The following is a 16232-nucleotide window of genomic DNA, read 5'->3' as shown; positions in this document are numbered from 1 at the left end:
AAGTGCCCTACAATGGAAGAAGGCAGCACTTTTGGTGGTGGGTGAGGAGTACCGGCATGTATTTTAAAGAAATGCGAAACTGTCTACGGCCATACCACCCTGAACACGCCCGATCTCGTAAGAAATGTGAATTTATATCTCTGAGACTACTGTCTTATAAAGCACCATTTCCTCAATAAAATAAATAGCTTAATTGATAAAAATACACCTCACGTCAAGTGCACATGGCGCAAGGCGCAGGGACCAGCATAAGAGTACCAGTTCGATCCCCTGGCTCCCCATTTATATGGTGGGAGGGGGTGTCACCTCACTAGCAGTGAAGCAGGTCTACAGGTGTCTTACCTTTCTCTCCCCCTGTCTTCCTCTCCTTTCTCAATTTATCTTTGTCATATCCGACAACAATAGCAACAGCAATGACAACCATAAGAATAACAACAAGGGGAGTAGGGCTGTAGCGCAGCGGGTTAAGCACAGGTGGCGCAAAGCACAAGGACCGGCATAAAGATCCCGGTTTGAACCCCGGCTCCCCACCTGCAGGGGCGTCGCTTCACAGGCGGTGAAGCAGGTCTGCAAGTGTCTGTCTTTCTCTCCTCCTCTCTGTCTTCCCCTCCTCTCTCCATTTCTCTCTGTCCTATCCAACAATGACGACAACAACAATAATAACTACAACAATAAGACAACAAGGGCAACAAAAGGGAATAAATAAATAAAATAAATATATAAAAAAAAAAGAATAACAACAAGGGCAACCAAATGGGAAAAATGGCCTCCAGGAGCAGTGGATTCGTACTGCAAGCACCAGCCCCAGTGATAAGCCCGGAGGCAAAAACAAAAACAAAAACAAAACAAACAAACAAAAAAACCCACTTCACCCTTCAGGTGTAGAGTAATGAGCACACCAACCTTCTGCTTATCTAAGATCTTCATGGCGTAATACTGTTCAGTGGCTTTATGTTTCACCAGCATGACTCTCCCAAAGGAACCGGTTCCAAGGGTTTTTTTCCTTTCAAAATCCTCGAGTCCAGCATTGTTCTACATATATGTGAAAAATAAAAAATGGGTTAAATTGGAAGTTCTCTTAAGATCATGACAACTGTAAAACAAACAAAAACAAACTAACAAACAAAAACAGTGATCTGTATCCAGAACAAATTTATACTATTCACTTAAAATATAAAGACTGGTGGTCTGGGAAGGGGCGCAGTGGTAAAGCTTTGGACTCTCAAGCATGAGGTCCCGAGTTTGATCCCCGGCAGCACATGTGCCAGAGTGATGTCTGGTTCTTTCTTTCTCCTCCTATCTTTCTCATAAATAAATTTTTTAAAAATCCTTAAAAAATATATATAAAGATTGGTGAAATTTCAGTTTCTTAGTTCTCTTTTCCCTTTTGATAAGAAACTATCTATATTTAAAAAGAGAATTACACTGAAAACAAAGCATGCGAGTAGTAGGAAAAAATACAGCCTTAGCTAAAAATATTAAAGCTCATATTCCAATATAAACTCTAGCATTGGACTTCTAATAAATTCTTTATTTTAACAAGACCAGAAACATTCTGACAAATGCAGTCATGGGAGCCATAATAATCTTATGCATTTTCAAGTAATTATTGCAAACAAGCTGATTCCTCAGAGTCTCTTTACAAGTTACTATCTTTATAGACATTTATAGGATTAGCATGAGAAAACCCAGTGATTTTTTTTCTCCCTGATATTATAATAACCCTGCATTGCCTAAAACAGCAACAATAAGGAAAGAAGAGTTTCTCATTCCCACAAAGATAACCAAAAATCACAGTCCCCATACAATAATCAGTCTCTTTTTCTCCTTGAATAGATGCTTTGTTATGAGCAAACATCTTTGTTTGGCTTTGATTCTGGCCGAGAAACAAAAAAATTGGAGGCATCAATCTATTGAATTTGTTGCTACCAAAACAAAATGAAAATTACTAGGAACAAATTATGTACTAATGACAATCAGCAGTAACTGATGACCCATTTGTTTAATAGGGCTTCATTACAAAAATCTTTATGAAGATTTCAGGAAAAAATATTTCCATGGCCCAGTCTGTACAATGTTGCACTTGAGAAGAACATGACACAATATGTGATATAATTCATTAGATATTTATAACTTAAAAAAGACAACTTCTGGTCTATACTTATGGGTGGTTTTTTTATAAACAGTTTTTTATATCCTAGTTAAGATCTAATGTACGAGCAGGAGTAGATAGCATTATGGTTATGCAAAGAGATTCTCATGCCTGAGGCTCCAAAGTTCCAGGTTCAATCTCCTGCACTACCATAAGCCAGAGCTAAGCTGGTAAAAACAAACAAACCAACAAAAATCTAATGCACTTAAATTATAAAGAATTTACCCCATCAAAATCCTTATATAAAGATTCATGTATACTGCCCATAGTTACAATTTTGTGGTGAATTTAAAGATGTAAGATAGAATCACTTGCTGTCATTAATAAAATAGATTCTATCAAAATCAATATATTTATAATAAGCGTAACAGAAATTAAGAATATATCGTAGTTTAGAATCAGTATCAGAATTTCATGATTAGGCATTATACTAGAAATTGGCCCCCACCTACAGGAGGAAAGCTTTGCAAGCAGTGAAGCAGTGTTGCAGGTTATCTCTGTTTCTCTTCCTCTCTATCACCCCCTTCCCTCTTGATTTCTGGCTGTCTCTATTTAACAAATAAACAAAGACAATAAAAAAATCTGCCTTAAGGTTAAATAACACCAACATATTAAAAAACAAGAGAGAAATTAACCCCTTCCCCATGAAATTATTAATGAAATATTATTATTACAAAATCTCATGTTAAGCTTACATTTGCTAATGCTAACAGACAAAGTGTCAAGTTTCTGAAATGATTAAATCACTTAGCCAAGAACCATGAATTTACTTAACATCTAGTTTTTGTTTTAATAACAAAAAAATGTTAAATATTACTAACCTGAGCAGGATTTTCCCACTTTTTCAAAAAGTCTTCTTTGGCTTTGGCTAAAAACTCTTTCACTGAAAACATTAAACAAAAGGTTTATGGTAAGTATATGTACATGTTATCTAAAGCTATGTAATTGTAAAGAGCAGACTTATTTTGGTGGTGGGAGTGGCGTGGAACTACACACTAATTTCACAATCTTGTAACATACTATTAATAACAAATAAAAAAATTTAAAGAGCAGACTTAGGACGACTGTGTGGCCATGAGACACATATCCACAACCACGACACACACTAGAGAACTAGTTTCTCTAAGCACTATGCGAATATCTGCTCACAGTTCTAAGAATCTTTAATATTATTCGAAGTGAAGAGCACTTTGATAACTTCAAATTTAATAATAAAAATACTATCTCTGAAAACAGATATCAAACAATTTGAAAAACATTAGAAATCAATCTAGGACAAAATGTAGCCAGCAGTGGTATGAACAGACCTTTTCAACGCAAGAACTGGAAACATCTGGAGCCTGTGCTTTGTCAGGTTTTGAAAATAACTAACTTTGATGAGGGGCTGTTTCCAGGCATAAGGATTTATGTGATTAAATCTGAGTTTTCTCCATAAAAAGTGAGAGTAAGGAAAACCCACAGACTGACACAGAAAGAATACACAAAGACTTGAAGGGAATACTACAAATAAAAACCCAAACAATAAAAAGGGTCTCCTTATTTTGGAACAAAATGAAATGTCTGAATGTATAAATTAAAATGTACACAAAGGTAAAGCAATCTGAAACCAGGTTATTATATGACTCACATTTTGTACACGGTTTTGAAGTTTTAGGTTTGTTAAAGAACGAATCATTTAAAAAAGTACTCTTTGGGAGTCGGGCGGTAGCACAGCGGGTTAAGCGCAGGTGGCGCTAAGCACAAGGACCAGTGTAAAGATCCTGGTTCGAGCCCTCGGCTCCCCACCTGCAGGGGAATCGCTTCACAAGCGGTGAAACAGGACTGCAGGTGTCTGTCTTTCTCTCCCCTTCTTTGTCTTCCCCTCCTCTCTCCATTTCTCTCTGTCCTATCCAACAACAACAAGATCAACAACAACTACAACAATAAAACAACAAGGGCAACAAAAGGGAATAAATAAATAATTTTTTTTTTAAAAAGTACTCTTTTTCACAAAGCTAGGTGACTTCTACAAAATAACTTTAGAAATGTAAACAAATAATTGGAAAACCGTAGAGATATAAAATGACATTAACAAACTGTACTATTCTATAATTAGGTATAAGAAAAGTATCTAACAATATAAAAGAAATCACAATTTTAGTCTTTATTTTTCTTCAAAAAGTTCCCAATAATATCTGCTATCTAAATCTTGAATAAAGAAGAAATCTGCAAACAGTAGGATTTAAATAGTGTTGAAGGAATAAAAGGTCAGACAGTGAGAATATAAAAGTGAAACACGGGGGGGGGGGGGGGGGAGTGCACAAGGCACAAAGCCCCTGGCTCCCCACCTGCAGAGGGGGTTGCTTCACAAGCAGTGAAGCAGGTTTGCAGGTGGCTGTCTTTCTCTCCCCCTCTGTCTTCCCCTCCTCTCTTGACTTTGTTCTGTCCTAGCCAACAACAATAAAACAACAATAACGACAACAAAGGTAACAAAAATGGGGGGGAGGATGGCCTCCAGGAGCAGTGTATCCTAGTGTAGGCACTGAGCACCACTGATAACCCTGGCAGGGGAGGGGAGGGGAAGGGAGGGGAGGGGGAGGGTGAAACACAGGTGTTTTGTTTAAGAAATATTAAGGGTAATGTTCATCCACCAAAGCTACGAATCAAATAACTGCACCAAACTGAGAAAATATGATTCCTTCTGGGGGTGAATATGAATTTGGAAAATCCTTACATTTTCATTCATTTTAATATAGTTCAAGTTATAACTATTTTTATTTATTTTTCCTTTTGTTTCCCTTGTTTTTCATTGTTGTTGTAGTTATTATTGTTGTTGATGTAGTCTTTGTTAGATAGGACAGAGAAAAATGCAGAGGGGGGAGGGGAAGACAGGGAGGGGGAGAGAAAGACACCTACAGACCTGCTTCACCGCCTGTGAAGCAACTCCCCTGCAGGTGGGGAGCCGGGGGCTCGACAAGTTATACTATTTCTAAAAGTTACTACTACGGTTGACAACTACAGAAAAGTGGTTATGTAAGGAAGAGAGGGTAATTTGGAGCAGACACATATCTGCACATACATCAACTTAGAAATAACTGTAAAATAAAAACAGAACTTACTGCTAAAGGCAACTATGACTTTAAGACACAAATGCAATCCCCAAAATAAATGTCTAATTTTTAAAATATGTTTTTAGTTATCTTCTATTAACAGAACTTAAACATTAAGTTATGAGATAGACTCTCCAGATACCTGCATGGAGACAAGGAAAAAATCAGGGAAAGAAAAGCACAAGCCTAATAACCTGTTTAGGTTTCTCCTATCACTTTCTGCAAAATTGATCTCAAGTTAAGAAAAGTAGCTAGTCAAAGAGAAGACTAGCAGTGTCATCAAAGATGTTACGTGAAGAAATTTTTCTGTCCCTTACTTGAAGAATGAGCTAAAAGAAAAATTTCATGGGCAACTTAATTTGAATCACGAATAAGATATTCAGGAAATTCTCTGAACTATTCTCTGTACTCTTCAATCTTCTGAGTTAATTATGAAATAATGCTGTAGTGATAATTCTCATAAATGTGTCATGTAAATTATCAGGGACAGATATGAATTAAAGACACTGAAGTTTGTAACTGATTCCAATAGATGAGTAGATTTCTTTTTAGAATAAGATTATACACTAATTATAACAGCATTAAATAGATCCATCAAGAAAACTGCTCCTAAATCCGTTTGTCACATATAGATATACATAAGAAACTGTTGATTTAATATGGGCACTGTTTAGATATAAATGTGAATACTGCTAAATCTGCAGAAATATAAGGAAACCAAAGTTTCTGTCTTATAAATATAAATACCCAAAATAGCACATTTTACAATATGTTGGATTATGACTAATTCTAAATCAGGAAATCCAGAACCAACATTGCATTTGCTTTGATTCAGATTATTTTTAGACAGTGGTGAATTTAATTTTCTAAATGCTTTTCGCTAGTTATTTTTAAAATCTACTGACGTAAGGTGTTGGCAGATAATTAATAAAATAAGCGGTAGGAGAGACAGCCAAATTCAAACATGTCAGCACATTCAATGCATATACTTGATGTGCTCAATAAAGCATATACTTGATGTGCTCAATTTTTTGGTTTCCTTGTCATGTTCTCATTCATATATAAGTCATATATACATCCATTTAACTATGCTGAAACCCTGAAAAGGCCAGAGGTTTTTGAGTTGAGACTATTGTTTCAAGGGTCAAGGTGGCATACCCAGTAGAGGGCACACATTAACATTCCCAAGGAGCATTAGTTAAGTTTCTTAGTGCCCACCTGGAGGAAGAAGCTTCATTAGAAGGGAAACAGGAGGCTGCAGATGACTCTTACTCTCTCCATCTATAGCTCACCTTTCTCTTTTAATTTTTCTGTCTTTATCCCAAAAAGTAAGAAAATAAAGGGGGGTGAGTCTTGAACCTGGGTTCTTGTGCACTGTAATATCAGTGCTTAAGCAGGTGTGTCACCGCCTGGACCTCATAATTTTTTTAAAAGAATATTGTTTCCAGTACTTCTTAGATCATGATCAAGAATGTGAATGTGCAAAATATCTAAGAGTGACCAATAAACAACTTTCTTTGATTAAAAAACAAATAATAAGTATCTTAGTCAAAGATTTTGCTGCTAATATATTTTGTTCTGCATTGCTTAATAAATGAAGCAAACTACATATAAAAGTAAGAGCAGGCAAAAAAATCAGTAATTCAATTCCTTTCCAAAGATATACATTTCAATTACATTACATTTCCAAATACATTTGTTCTCTTTTGGTTTTTATCACTTACAGAGTTGATGACATTGCATTTTAAATAAAGGTACACAACTAAAAAATCTGTATGTTCAGTCATGGTTGGCTGATAGGAACATTTACTAACATAAGATGAAGAAAAAAGAGATATAATCTTTATGCATTTTCCTAAAATAGAACTTGATTTTTATAACCTTGTATTTATGGGCAGGACATGGACATAGTTTAAAAATTAAGATTAGATTAAAAAGTTTATCTTGAACATTAGGAAAATGGACGGCAAACGCTAGAAGAAGAAGGAAAAGGGACAAAAATTTCTATGTGGCATATACATTTTATTCCATTTCTTCTGTTTGATAACGAGTAAGTCAAAATTATATGTATTTATTAGAAATTTTTAATCTAGATAAATAATTTTAGAGAAACAATTACTGTAATATTTATTTTATTACAAGCTGTTGCCTACCAGATACTTCTGAAGAACAGCGAGCTTGTATCCAAAAATAAAGTGATTAAATGAAATTCTGATAAATCTATATATTAGCATGGTTACCTATATCCATGTTTCTTTGAAAATTATCAGCAGAAATAAAGCACTAAGTGTAAAAACTCAATAGCTTGATGCTATCTAGTAACAACATTAATTCTAGTTCTTTTTAAGGAAAAAACTTAAAACTCATAAAAAGTTAATTGTTCATAAGAATAGCCCCAAATTAGTACATATTGATGTACACATCATGTAATTATTACAATACAATCTCTGGCCTTCAATTATTCACTCATACCTCTACCATAGAGAAGATACTTTGAATTACAACACTTTATTGCCTTCTGAAAGGCTTAGTGTCTGAAAAGCATTTTTCTTCCTTGGTGTTGGTTTAAGAATTTTTCAACAATGTTTAATATTCACTATTTAGTGGTGCCAGAGACTGAGCTGGACTCTGAACATTACAGAGAAGAAACACATTCTCACAATTTAGGGGAAGATTAAATAGTACAAACATGAATTAATAATTAGTATGAAAAGAATATCACAAGTATTACCAGGAAGCAAATGACAAGGTAGGGGGTCAGCATAACAATTATGCAAAAGACTTTCACACCTGAGGATCCTGCACACCACCAGAAGCCAGAGCTGAGCAATGCTCCAGTAAAGAGAGAGAGAAAAGATAAAAGATATATATATATATATATATATATCAATAAGTGCCTGCAAAAGTAAATTCCTGGATGGTAAGGTGAAGTATAATAAAAGACACAGCATTAGTACTGAACCCTGAAAACAAAGACTTGTCCTGGCAGTTACACTGAAGAAGACATTCTAGGCTGTGATAACTAGATAAAACCAGAAAAGGAGCATGTTGTATCAAAGAACTAGTCACTGACATGACTGATTTAAAAGGTCATAAACATACAAAGGCAGTGGTGGGTGAAGTGTACAGGCAAGAAGGTACCTAATCATAGAGATGATTGTTTGCCATGGTGATGATTTTCAATGTGAGGCAAAGGGGCAGAGAGATAGCATAATGGTCGTGTAAGGGAAGGAACAGGTGTAGAAGGGGATGGAGGAGAGCTGTGGGGGACAGGTGCACAATGAAATTATATGCATGTGACAATGACTACACTGTAATGCATTAACCCCTCCCATAAAAATGTTTCAAAAAATAGTAATAATAGTAATTACTAGACTCGTTTTTCTTTTGAAAGTAGAAGACAAGATCACTTGCTAAGTTAGAGGAGGGCCACGTAGCACAAGGCAGAAAAATGGTGGAGGTTAGAGGTTACAGTAATTTATACTTGGGCGAATATAATGGGAATATGAGATTGGGCTAGTCCTTTAAAATGATCAGAAAAAGAGTATTATACTATATGTAATCATATGTTTTTTACCAGCATCTTTCTTTTGTAATACGGGTTTTTAAAGTTTTAAAATAATAGATGATAATTTGTGGACTTTCTAATCTTATTTTGTAATTTCATAGTTATTATACTCCTCTACTTAAAGAAAAAAGGGCACTATCTTAGTTAAGAGTTACGTACTGTATATCTGAAAGCATAAACCAGAATAAAAACCCCAGTAAATTACTTGTAATACAAAGTTAGTCATTAAAAAGTATGATCCCTTTCAAAAGCTCTTACAAGTATAAATTTAGCATAATATTATAGTCTGTTTTGGACCACATCAACTTCATATTTCCACTTTACAGCTTTGTATTTGCTATTTCTAAGACGAACCCTACAGTGCATTAAAATATTTTCAATAAACAAAATAGAAAATGGTCAAGTTGCCAAAATGCCCCACAAAAATCCAACTTATAGCAATCAAAATAACAGAATTACTCCATAAAAAGTGATTTCCTACCAGATGCTTCTGATGATTTGCGTGCTTGATCAAAAAAAATTAAACAGATTAAATAACATAAAATAACATACCCAAAATAAGTTATCATGCGTATATGTTCACAAATATATTTTACGTAGACATAGAAATAAAAAAATACTTCAGCTTATATATTCAAAAGTTTTTAATAGAAAGAATACAACAAATTCATTTGATATACAGACATTAAAACTATGTATATAGGTATTTCTATGATTTTAATCAAAACCTTACTCTAGATCTGTTAACAAAACATATTTTGTCTCTTTAATCTAAAAAGCAATTGTTTCCATTTTGCTACAAAGACAATTCATTCAAAGCAATTTCACTATAACTTAAAAAATGACAGTGAGTATAAGCAACTATTTGTGAAGTTTAGTGGATAGAACAATGTTTAGTTTTGTCTTTCTAAAATATCACATAGTTTTTGTACATTGTGATAAATGAGTATCTGGAAATTTAATAAGTAACAAAAGCTGTATTTCCCAATATTACTAATTCTTTATCAAATCTTGGTTACAAGTGAACAGTATAATTGACTAAGTCTTACACTAAACATGAAAATATAAAAATGTACTGAGACCTGTGTTTAAATAAGCAAATTACACTAAAATATTGAATTTATATTATCTATAATATCACATATTATCTATATGTGTCTGTCTGTTTTCTACCAACTTACTATCTAGGGATTTTGTGGATGTTCTAGGTCATTCAACTCATCATGTTTGATTGGAAATGTTCCACATAGGATTGTGATTAGGACTGTAATACAAATGTAAACTGTCTTTATGGTTATAAGACTAATGACCCAGACAATCTGCAATGTTCTTTGGAATGCACTCTACTTCCTTAACTGTTCACTAAGGCATTTTGTCTTGGAGGAATATAATATCTGTAACACATACAGATTAAAGATTTTCCACTCAGTTACAAATTCAAATACTGTTTCTTATCAGACAGTATACATCTAAGGATGGTAAGATATGTATATTTTCAGCTTGGCTGGATAGTAATAAAGGATGTAAATAAAGGTTGTGCCAACTTACAGTCCATTCTGGCCTTTATTTATCATAGTCTCAACAAGATGTGTTGTCAGTTTCTCTCACAAGGCAAGTTATGATTAACGTGTAACATGGTACAGAAACTGACAGTAAGTACCTCTTTGCTATTTTTTTATTATCCTTATTTATTTACTGGATAAAGACATCCAGAAATCAAGGGGGGGCGGTAAAGAGGGAGAGAGACATCGCAACACTGCTTCATAACTTGCAAAGCTTTCCCGCTGCAGGTGGGGACTGGGTTTGAACCTGGGTCCTTGCACATTGTAACATGTGCACTCAACCAGATGCGCCACCTGCCTGCCCTTTCCCCCTTAATCCAGAGAAAAAGTTTCTAATTACTCTTCTTTTCCTATACCTTACCTGTAAAGCTATGTTATAATCAATAAATTTCAGAATATTTTCTTTTTTCAAATCTATCGAAGGTTCTGTAGAAAACTAAAGTTTTGTTCACTAAATTTTTCCCACACCTTAAAAGCAACCTATCCAGTTCTAATATTACTAAGCACTGAGTGAAATGATTAAATCGTAACGAGGCATAATTCTAGTTGATTCTGTTTTCATTTAACGTAAAAATATATTTAATGAATATTGCGTAACATTATGTAAGTTTCAGTTTATCACTGAAACCCACTATATTTTATCAGTTCTTCTGAATGTCTTTTACTCCACTGATATGTGCTCATGCCTTCATGCAAAATCAAGCACTTTCCCACTGAGCCATCTCCCCATTTTTTCAAATCAGCCACACTGTGTGTGCTTTCTCTGTTTGTTTACTTGAACACATTATGAATATCTTTCCCCTTTTCTAACTTCAGTATTAAAAACTCTCTAAATCCGGGTTAAACGCATTTCACAAGTTTTGGTGAACAGCTGAAATTTAAATCTATACTATGAGTTGTTGAGCTCTGAGTTATTTGAATTTTTAAATCCCATATATAACATTTGTGTTTGCTATTTAGTCTTTCATTACTGATTAAAATTCACTGCTTTGTGGTCAGACACTGCAGCCTATATAAAGTTAAATATTTTGCATATTTTAGATAATCAATTTTGCATATAATCAAATCCGTGACACTTACAGAGTCTATATATTTCTGCACCTTTTCTAATTACTGGGTAAGAATTCTCCCTATAAATCTTATATTTCTATTTTTTCAAAAATTGGTCAAAAATTTTACATACTTTATGGCTCTTAAAACTGCATACATTTTTTTATTTTATACCTTCTTTTTCTGTGATTAATTTTATTTTCTTTGTTATCATGAGAGCTTCACCACACTGAATCAAACTTTTCAGAGAGAGGGAGATAGGGAGATAGAAGGAGAGAGGGAAAGATAATGAAGTGTCCTTCAGTGATGTGGGAGTCAGGCACTCTCTCAAGGGGAGCCTTTACTGATTTGTGGTTATTAACTTTAAATGGTCTGTCACACTTCTACTGACATACTTGGAGAATCTGATCCTATTGTGTCTGCTGAGTACTCTGAGTACTGTCTGTATTGTGTGTGCCTATCTTGATTTTCAATTGTGAACTCAAAAGTTCAGCAGGTATTTATTCAGGATTTGATTTGAGGTTATGTTATGTATTATTTCTTCCTGCCACCTAGATGATTTTATATTCTGCGACTCTCATAACAATAAATATTATTAACTAAAGTTAAGTAGATACAAATTATGATTTTATAAATAATAAAACTCTTCATCTCAATTCAGAATGCATATTCACTTGAATCTTTTGAAAATTTAACAAGATGCTATATATAATTTTTTATTCTTAAACCCTCATCCAAATTTTTTTAATACCAGTTTTTTTCAAAGATTCATTTATTGTGTGTGGGGGGGAGAATCAGAGCATCACTCTGGCACATACAATGCTGGAGCTCAAGCTCAAGAACACTACGTGAGACTCCAGTGCTTTTTCCTTTGCACCACCTCCCAGACAAGCATCATGTTTTCTAAACTTAAGCTCCCTCTTAATCTTGAAAATTGTTGTTCCTTTTTACTCTTGGAAAACATTTCTTTTCCATTATTGATATATAAGCTCTTTTACGGACTCCATGTATTGTTCTTCTTTTTTACTCATTCATAGACACTGGAAAAACCTTTCAAAATTTTACAAATACTCCGAAATAAAATGGATCCTCCTCTCATCCGCTAATTAGATGTGTTGTAATCAAGTTTCTTTTAGTTAGCTAACAAAGTATAGGTTGTCCCACAGTAACGATCTTATTTTGAGTTAAAGTAATCAGCTAACTTGTATTTTGCGCTTACTTCTTCTACCCTCTTTCTTATATGCCTCATTCCTCCTTACTTGAGGATGAAACTTACAATTCTGGGTAAGTGCCCTTCCTTAATTCCAGGGCCATGACACTGGTTTCCTAGTTTTGTGTTTACATGTTTTTCCTTGTGATATAGGAAAGAAGAATTAATTGTTTGTATTCAAGTATGTAACTTCCTTGTAATTCACAATAGCTTAAGGCCTTCTCCTTTGGAGATTTAACTTCAATCACATCTGGGTCTATAAGAGTTTTCACCTGGCATTTTGATACAGTAGTGCCAGTTATGTCCTGATAAGCACATTAATCACACACACACACACACACACACACACACACACACACACACACACAAAACAAATAAATAAATAAATAAATAAACCACATGACTGACATTTCTTATTGAGAAAATCAGAAAATATTCAAACATGTAATTTATTCTGTAAGAATTTATGAGTTTATATTTTTGCAGCATTGGGTAACTATGAGAACACAGCACTCTCTATGGTATAGAAATTCTGAGGCTAAAGACTGGAAACTGATGTGTAATTATATAATTTTAACATAATGAAAATAATTTTGTTACAGCTGATAAATTTGCTTTGAGCATATAAGGGATTCTCTTTAGAGTCAATGATGGAGACACTGAAGAGTATAGTTCGTTTTTGGAATTTTATGAAAAGATATAAATATGAAAGGTAGCAAAAAATAACATGCAGCATGGTATTGTTCTGTCACATTTTATGAAAGAAATGCAAATAAACTGAGAAGTCACTGATTTTGTATGCTCTGTTAAAAACCCGAGTATCTATCTTTGAGACAATAAAAAGCAAGTTTTGCGTCAGGTTAAAAAAAAAAATAGGCATTTGCATCTTTTAAAATGGTAGCATGGGAAACAGTCTGGAGGAACATAAAACAGGAAGCTGAGAAACCTGTGGAGTAACTAGCTACTGAGGTAAGACTGAGAAGACGCAGAATGTCTGCCTAACAGTATCCCCAGTGCTGAAGAGATGGGAAGGAGCACAGTGACTTGGGAGGCATTTCTGATCCTGAATAACAGAAATCAATGACCATGACTATACATGTTAAGGGATAAGAGCCAAGTCAGGAATAACTAGAAGGCTTCTACTTTAAATTATTGCATGGACTGTAGGATCACTAGTGGAAATAGAGATCAGTGAAAGTGGAAATTTAAAATAGAAAAAATTCACTTTTAACTGAATGTTCAGCTAAGTGTAGCCATGGACATGTATGAGATCACAGAGAAAGAGCTAAAGAGAGATTCCCAGGGAAAACTAATACCTAATAAGCAGCAAAGAAAATGGGGATCCTTTTCTAATTAGAAAAATGCCACACACACATAAACATCACATGCACCTTTGACCTAAAATTTTTAAGTCTAGCATTTGCTCATTTTTACAAACAGAAACAGGTTTCATGTGTAATTTCTCACATTTTGAAATTGTTGAGGCATTTAACCACTTATTTATAAATATAATTAGCTGAAATGAGATAATCCTGAGAAAGTCAGAATGTCTGGTTGTGATTACTAGAATTCCTGTGGTAGAGAAGTCTATTAAGGGGAGGCATATAAATATACTCAAGCATATCAATAGTATCCAAACAGCCCACAGCTTTCTTTAAAGAAAAAAAAAAATGAAGCAACAGAGAAGGAAAAACACTATTCTATACCTAAGCCAACCCATCCAACTGTAGAATCGCTAGAATACCACAGTGATTATTACCTAAAGGTTTTATTACATGTCAAATTTTGAAAGAGAAAACACATTTTGGCCTGGTTCCAATCTATTAAGTCTAAGTACTACATTTTCAGTTTTTATATCTATATTTTTAAGTAATATTAAGACACTGACAATTACAATACTAGTCTACATTTAGAACAGAAAATGAGAAAGGTATACTTCTTTGTACAATAAGAAAATAAACATTCAATTTATTCTTAATTTACTATATATAAAAGTGTTCCTTTAATGTCTAGTATCATTCTAGAAGCAAATATCTGTCGTTAAGGGGTCTTATATTATACTGCAGCAGGTTACAAAGCATGTACTGGCAAAAAAAAAAAAATGAACTCCAGTTATGGAAGAGAAGGTTCATCTAGTTTAAAATCTATCATCATACAGCAGAAATTTAAATCTTGAATCCCAGTCTTCAATCTTTAAGGTATAAATTATTAAAACTCACAGTATTAGAAAAATATGTAAAGATATATCTGATCTAAAGATTGATGACTTATAAACATCAAGTTAAACAAAATGATGTTAATGAATTATGCCCAAAGCATATACTTCTCACTCAAACAACAGGATGTCTATTTTTAGCTGAAGGTTTGGCTTGAAGTGAACAGCTTCTACCCTATGATAAACTGCAGTACATACTGTAGTATATTTTCTTTAAAGAAAATGGAAATGCTAATAAAAAATAAATCAAAAAACAAAAGAAAAACAGATTACCACAAATGTATACATTCTAACAAGTAACTTCTCAAAAAAAAAAATTCTGAAAAATTTTAACAAAGCCTCCGAACCAAAATGCATTTTTTATTTCATCATTAAATCTTTATTTCTCAAAGAATTGTAGTTAAAAGAAACCAGGAAACCAACATTTTAGCAGCATCTTAGTCAAGTTTAGTATTTTTATATAACCAAAGAGAAGCAAAGAAAATTGAATAACAAAGCTAATCAAAGGGAAGTTGAACTAATTATCTTTAGGATCAGATTTTTTAAAATTCCTGCATGACAGACTTTGTTACTCATTAATTTGTAACATAATAAGTAAAAATACCCACTGAATACAATTTTAAAAAAACCTTGAGGAAAATCAGAAACAATTGGTACTATTAACTGTGGCATTGTTTACAGATCTGAATGGATTTTCTAACCAATTTGCTTTTATGCCTAAATGCAAAAGCATCAACACAAAACGCAATTCACTGTAATTCTGGCTTTACAAACGCCCCCTTTTCCCCCTGCTATGTTAAATATATATATTTTTAAAAATACATAGCTACAGAGTCTCAGAGAGCATACTTACCATTCATGATGAAAATCAACCTTTCCAAAACATATTGCTCAAAACAACAATCCAACAGCAAAGGGAGTTATGCTAATCTCTAGAGGTAGAAGAACCGATGGTGTAAACACATATGCTGGAACACGCAGCACACAGAAAATGAAAAGAGGGATCTTTTGTTTTAAAAGAACAGCTCCAGAAGCAAAGTATAACAGCCCAATATGAGGCTCACTAGTAAATATCAGATCAATGCCAAAGATGAGTATAGCAAAATTTAATTTTTTTTCAAGCTAGTTTCACTAGCCTCTTTCACATAGCACTAGAACAACTCAAAATGGCAGGGAGAAAATGTTCGAACCAGGATGTATAAGATGTTCTCAATTATATCAGCATGAGTTGTTACCACGGCAACATTAGACCAGAATTATCGGTTCACTTGTAACCAAGGAGTACATTTTCTAAAGCTTTAATCAACCAAGACAAATAAAATGCCTTTTGATTTTTCAGCCACACCATTACATTTCTTACATTTAAGCAGTTATCTACCATTTTAT

At 33.8% G+C, this 16232-nt stretch overlaps 1 protein-coding gene across 6 annotated transcripts in view; it reads right to left on the bottom strand.

Annotated features, from left to right (window-relative positions):
• Positions 1 to 16232, bottom strand: part of PRKACB (protein kinase cAMP-activated catalytic subunit beta) — a 123807-nt gene that overhangs the window by 33903 nt on the left and 73672 nt on the right. For 3 of the 6 annotated variants that reach the window (XM_007524725.3, XM_007524723.3, XM_007524726.3), the window contains exons 2-3: positions 2974 to 3035; positions 904 to 1032 (exon numbers count right to left, since the gene is read on the bottom strand). In XM_007524725.3, the coding sequence (XP_007524787.1) occupies positions 904 to 1032; positions 2974 to 3035 (191 nt within the window). Of the gene's footprint in view, positions 1 to 903; positions 1033 to 2973; positions 3036 to 9290; positions 9315 to 15699; positions 16019 to 16232 lie in introns of those variants that run through there. The other 3 variants (XM_060202250.1, XM_016188874.2, XM_016188875.2) reach the window with 3 other exon arrangements.

This window comes from Erinaceus europaeus, chromosome 11 (assembly GCF_950295315.1).
Source record: "Erinaceus europaeus chromosome 11, mEriEur2.1, whole genome shotgun sequence".
Lineage (NCBI taxonomy): Eukaryota > Metazoa > Chordata > Mammalia > Eulipotyphla > Erinaceidae > Erinaceus > Erinaceus europaeus.
The sequence above is the reverse complement of the archived record's forward strand: the minus strand, read 5'-3'. Positions and strand labels throughout refer to the sequence as shown.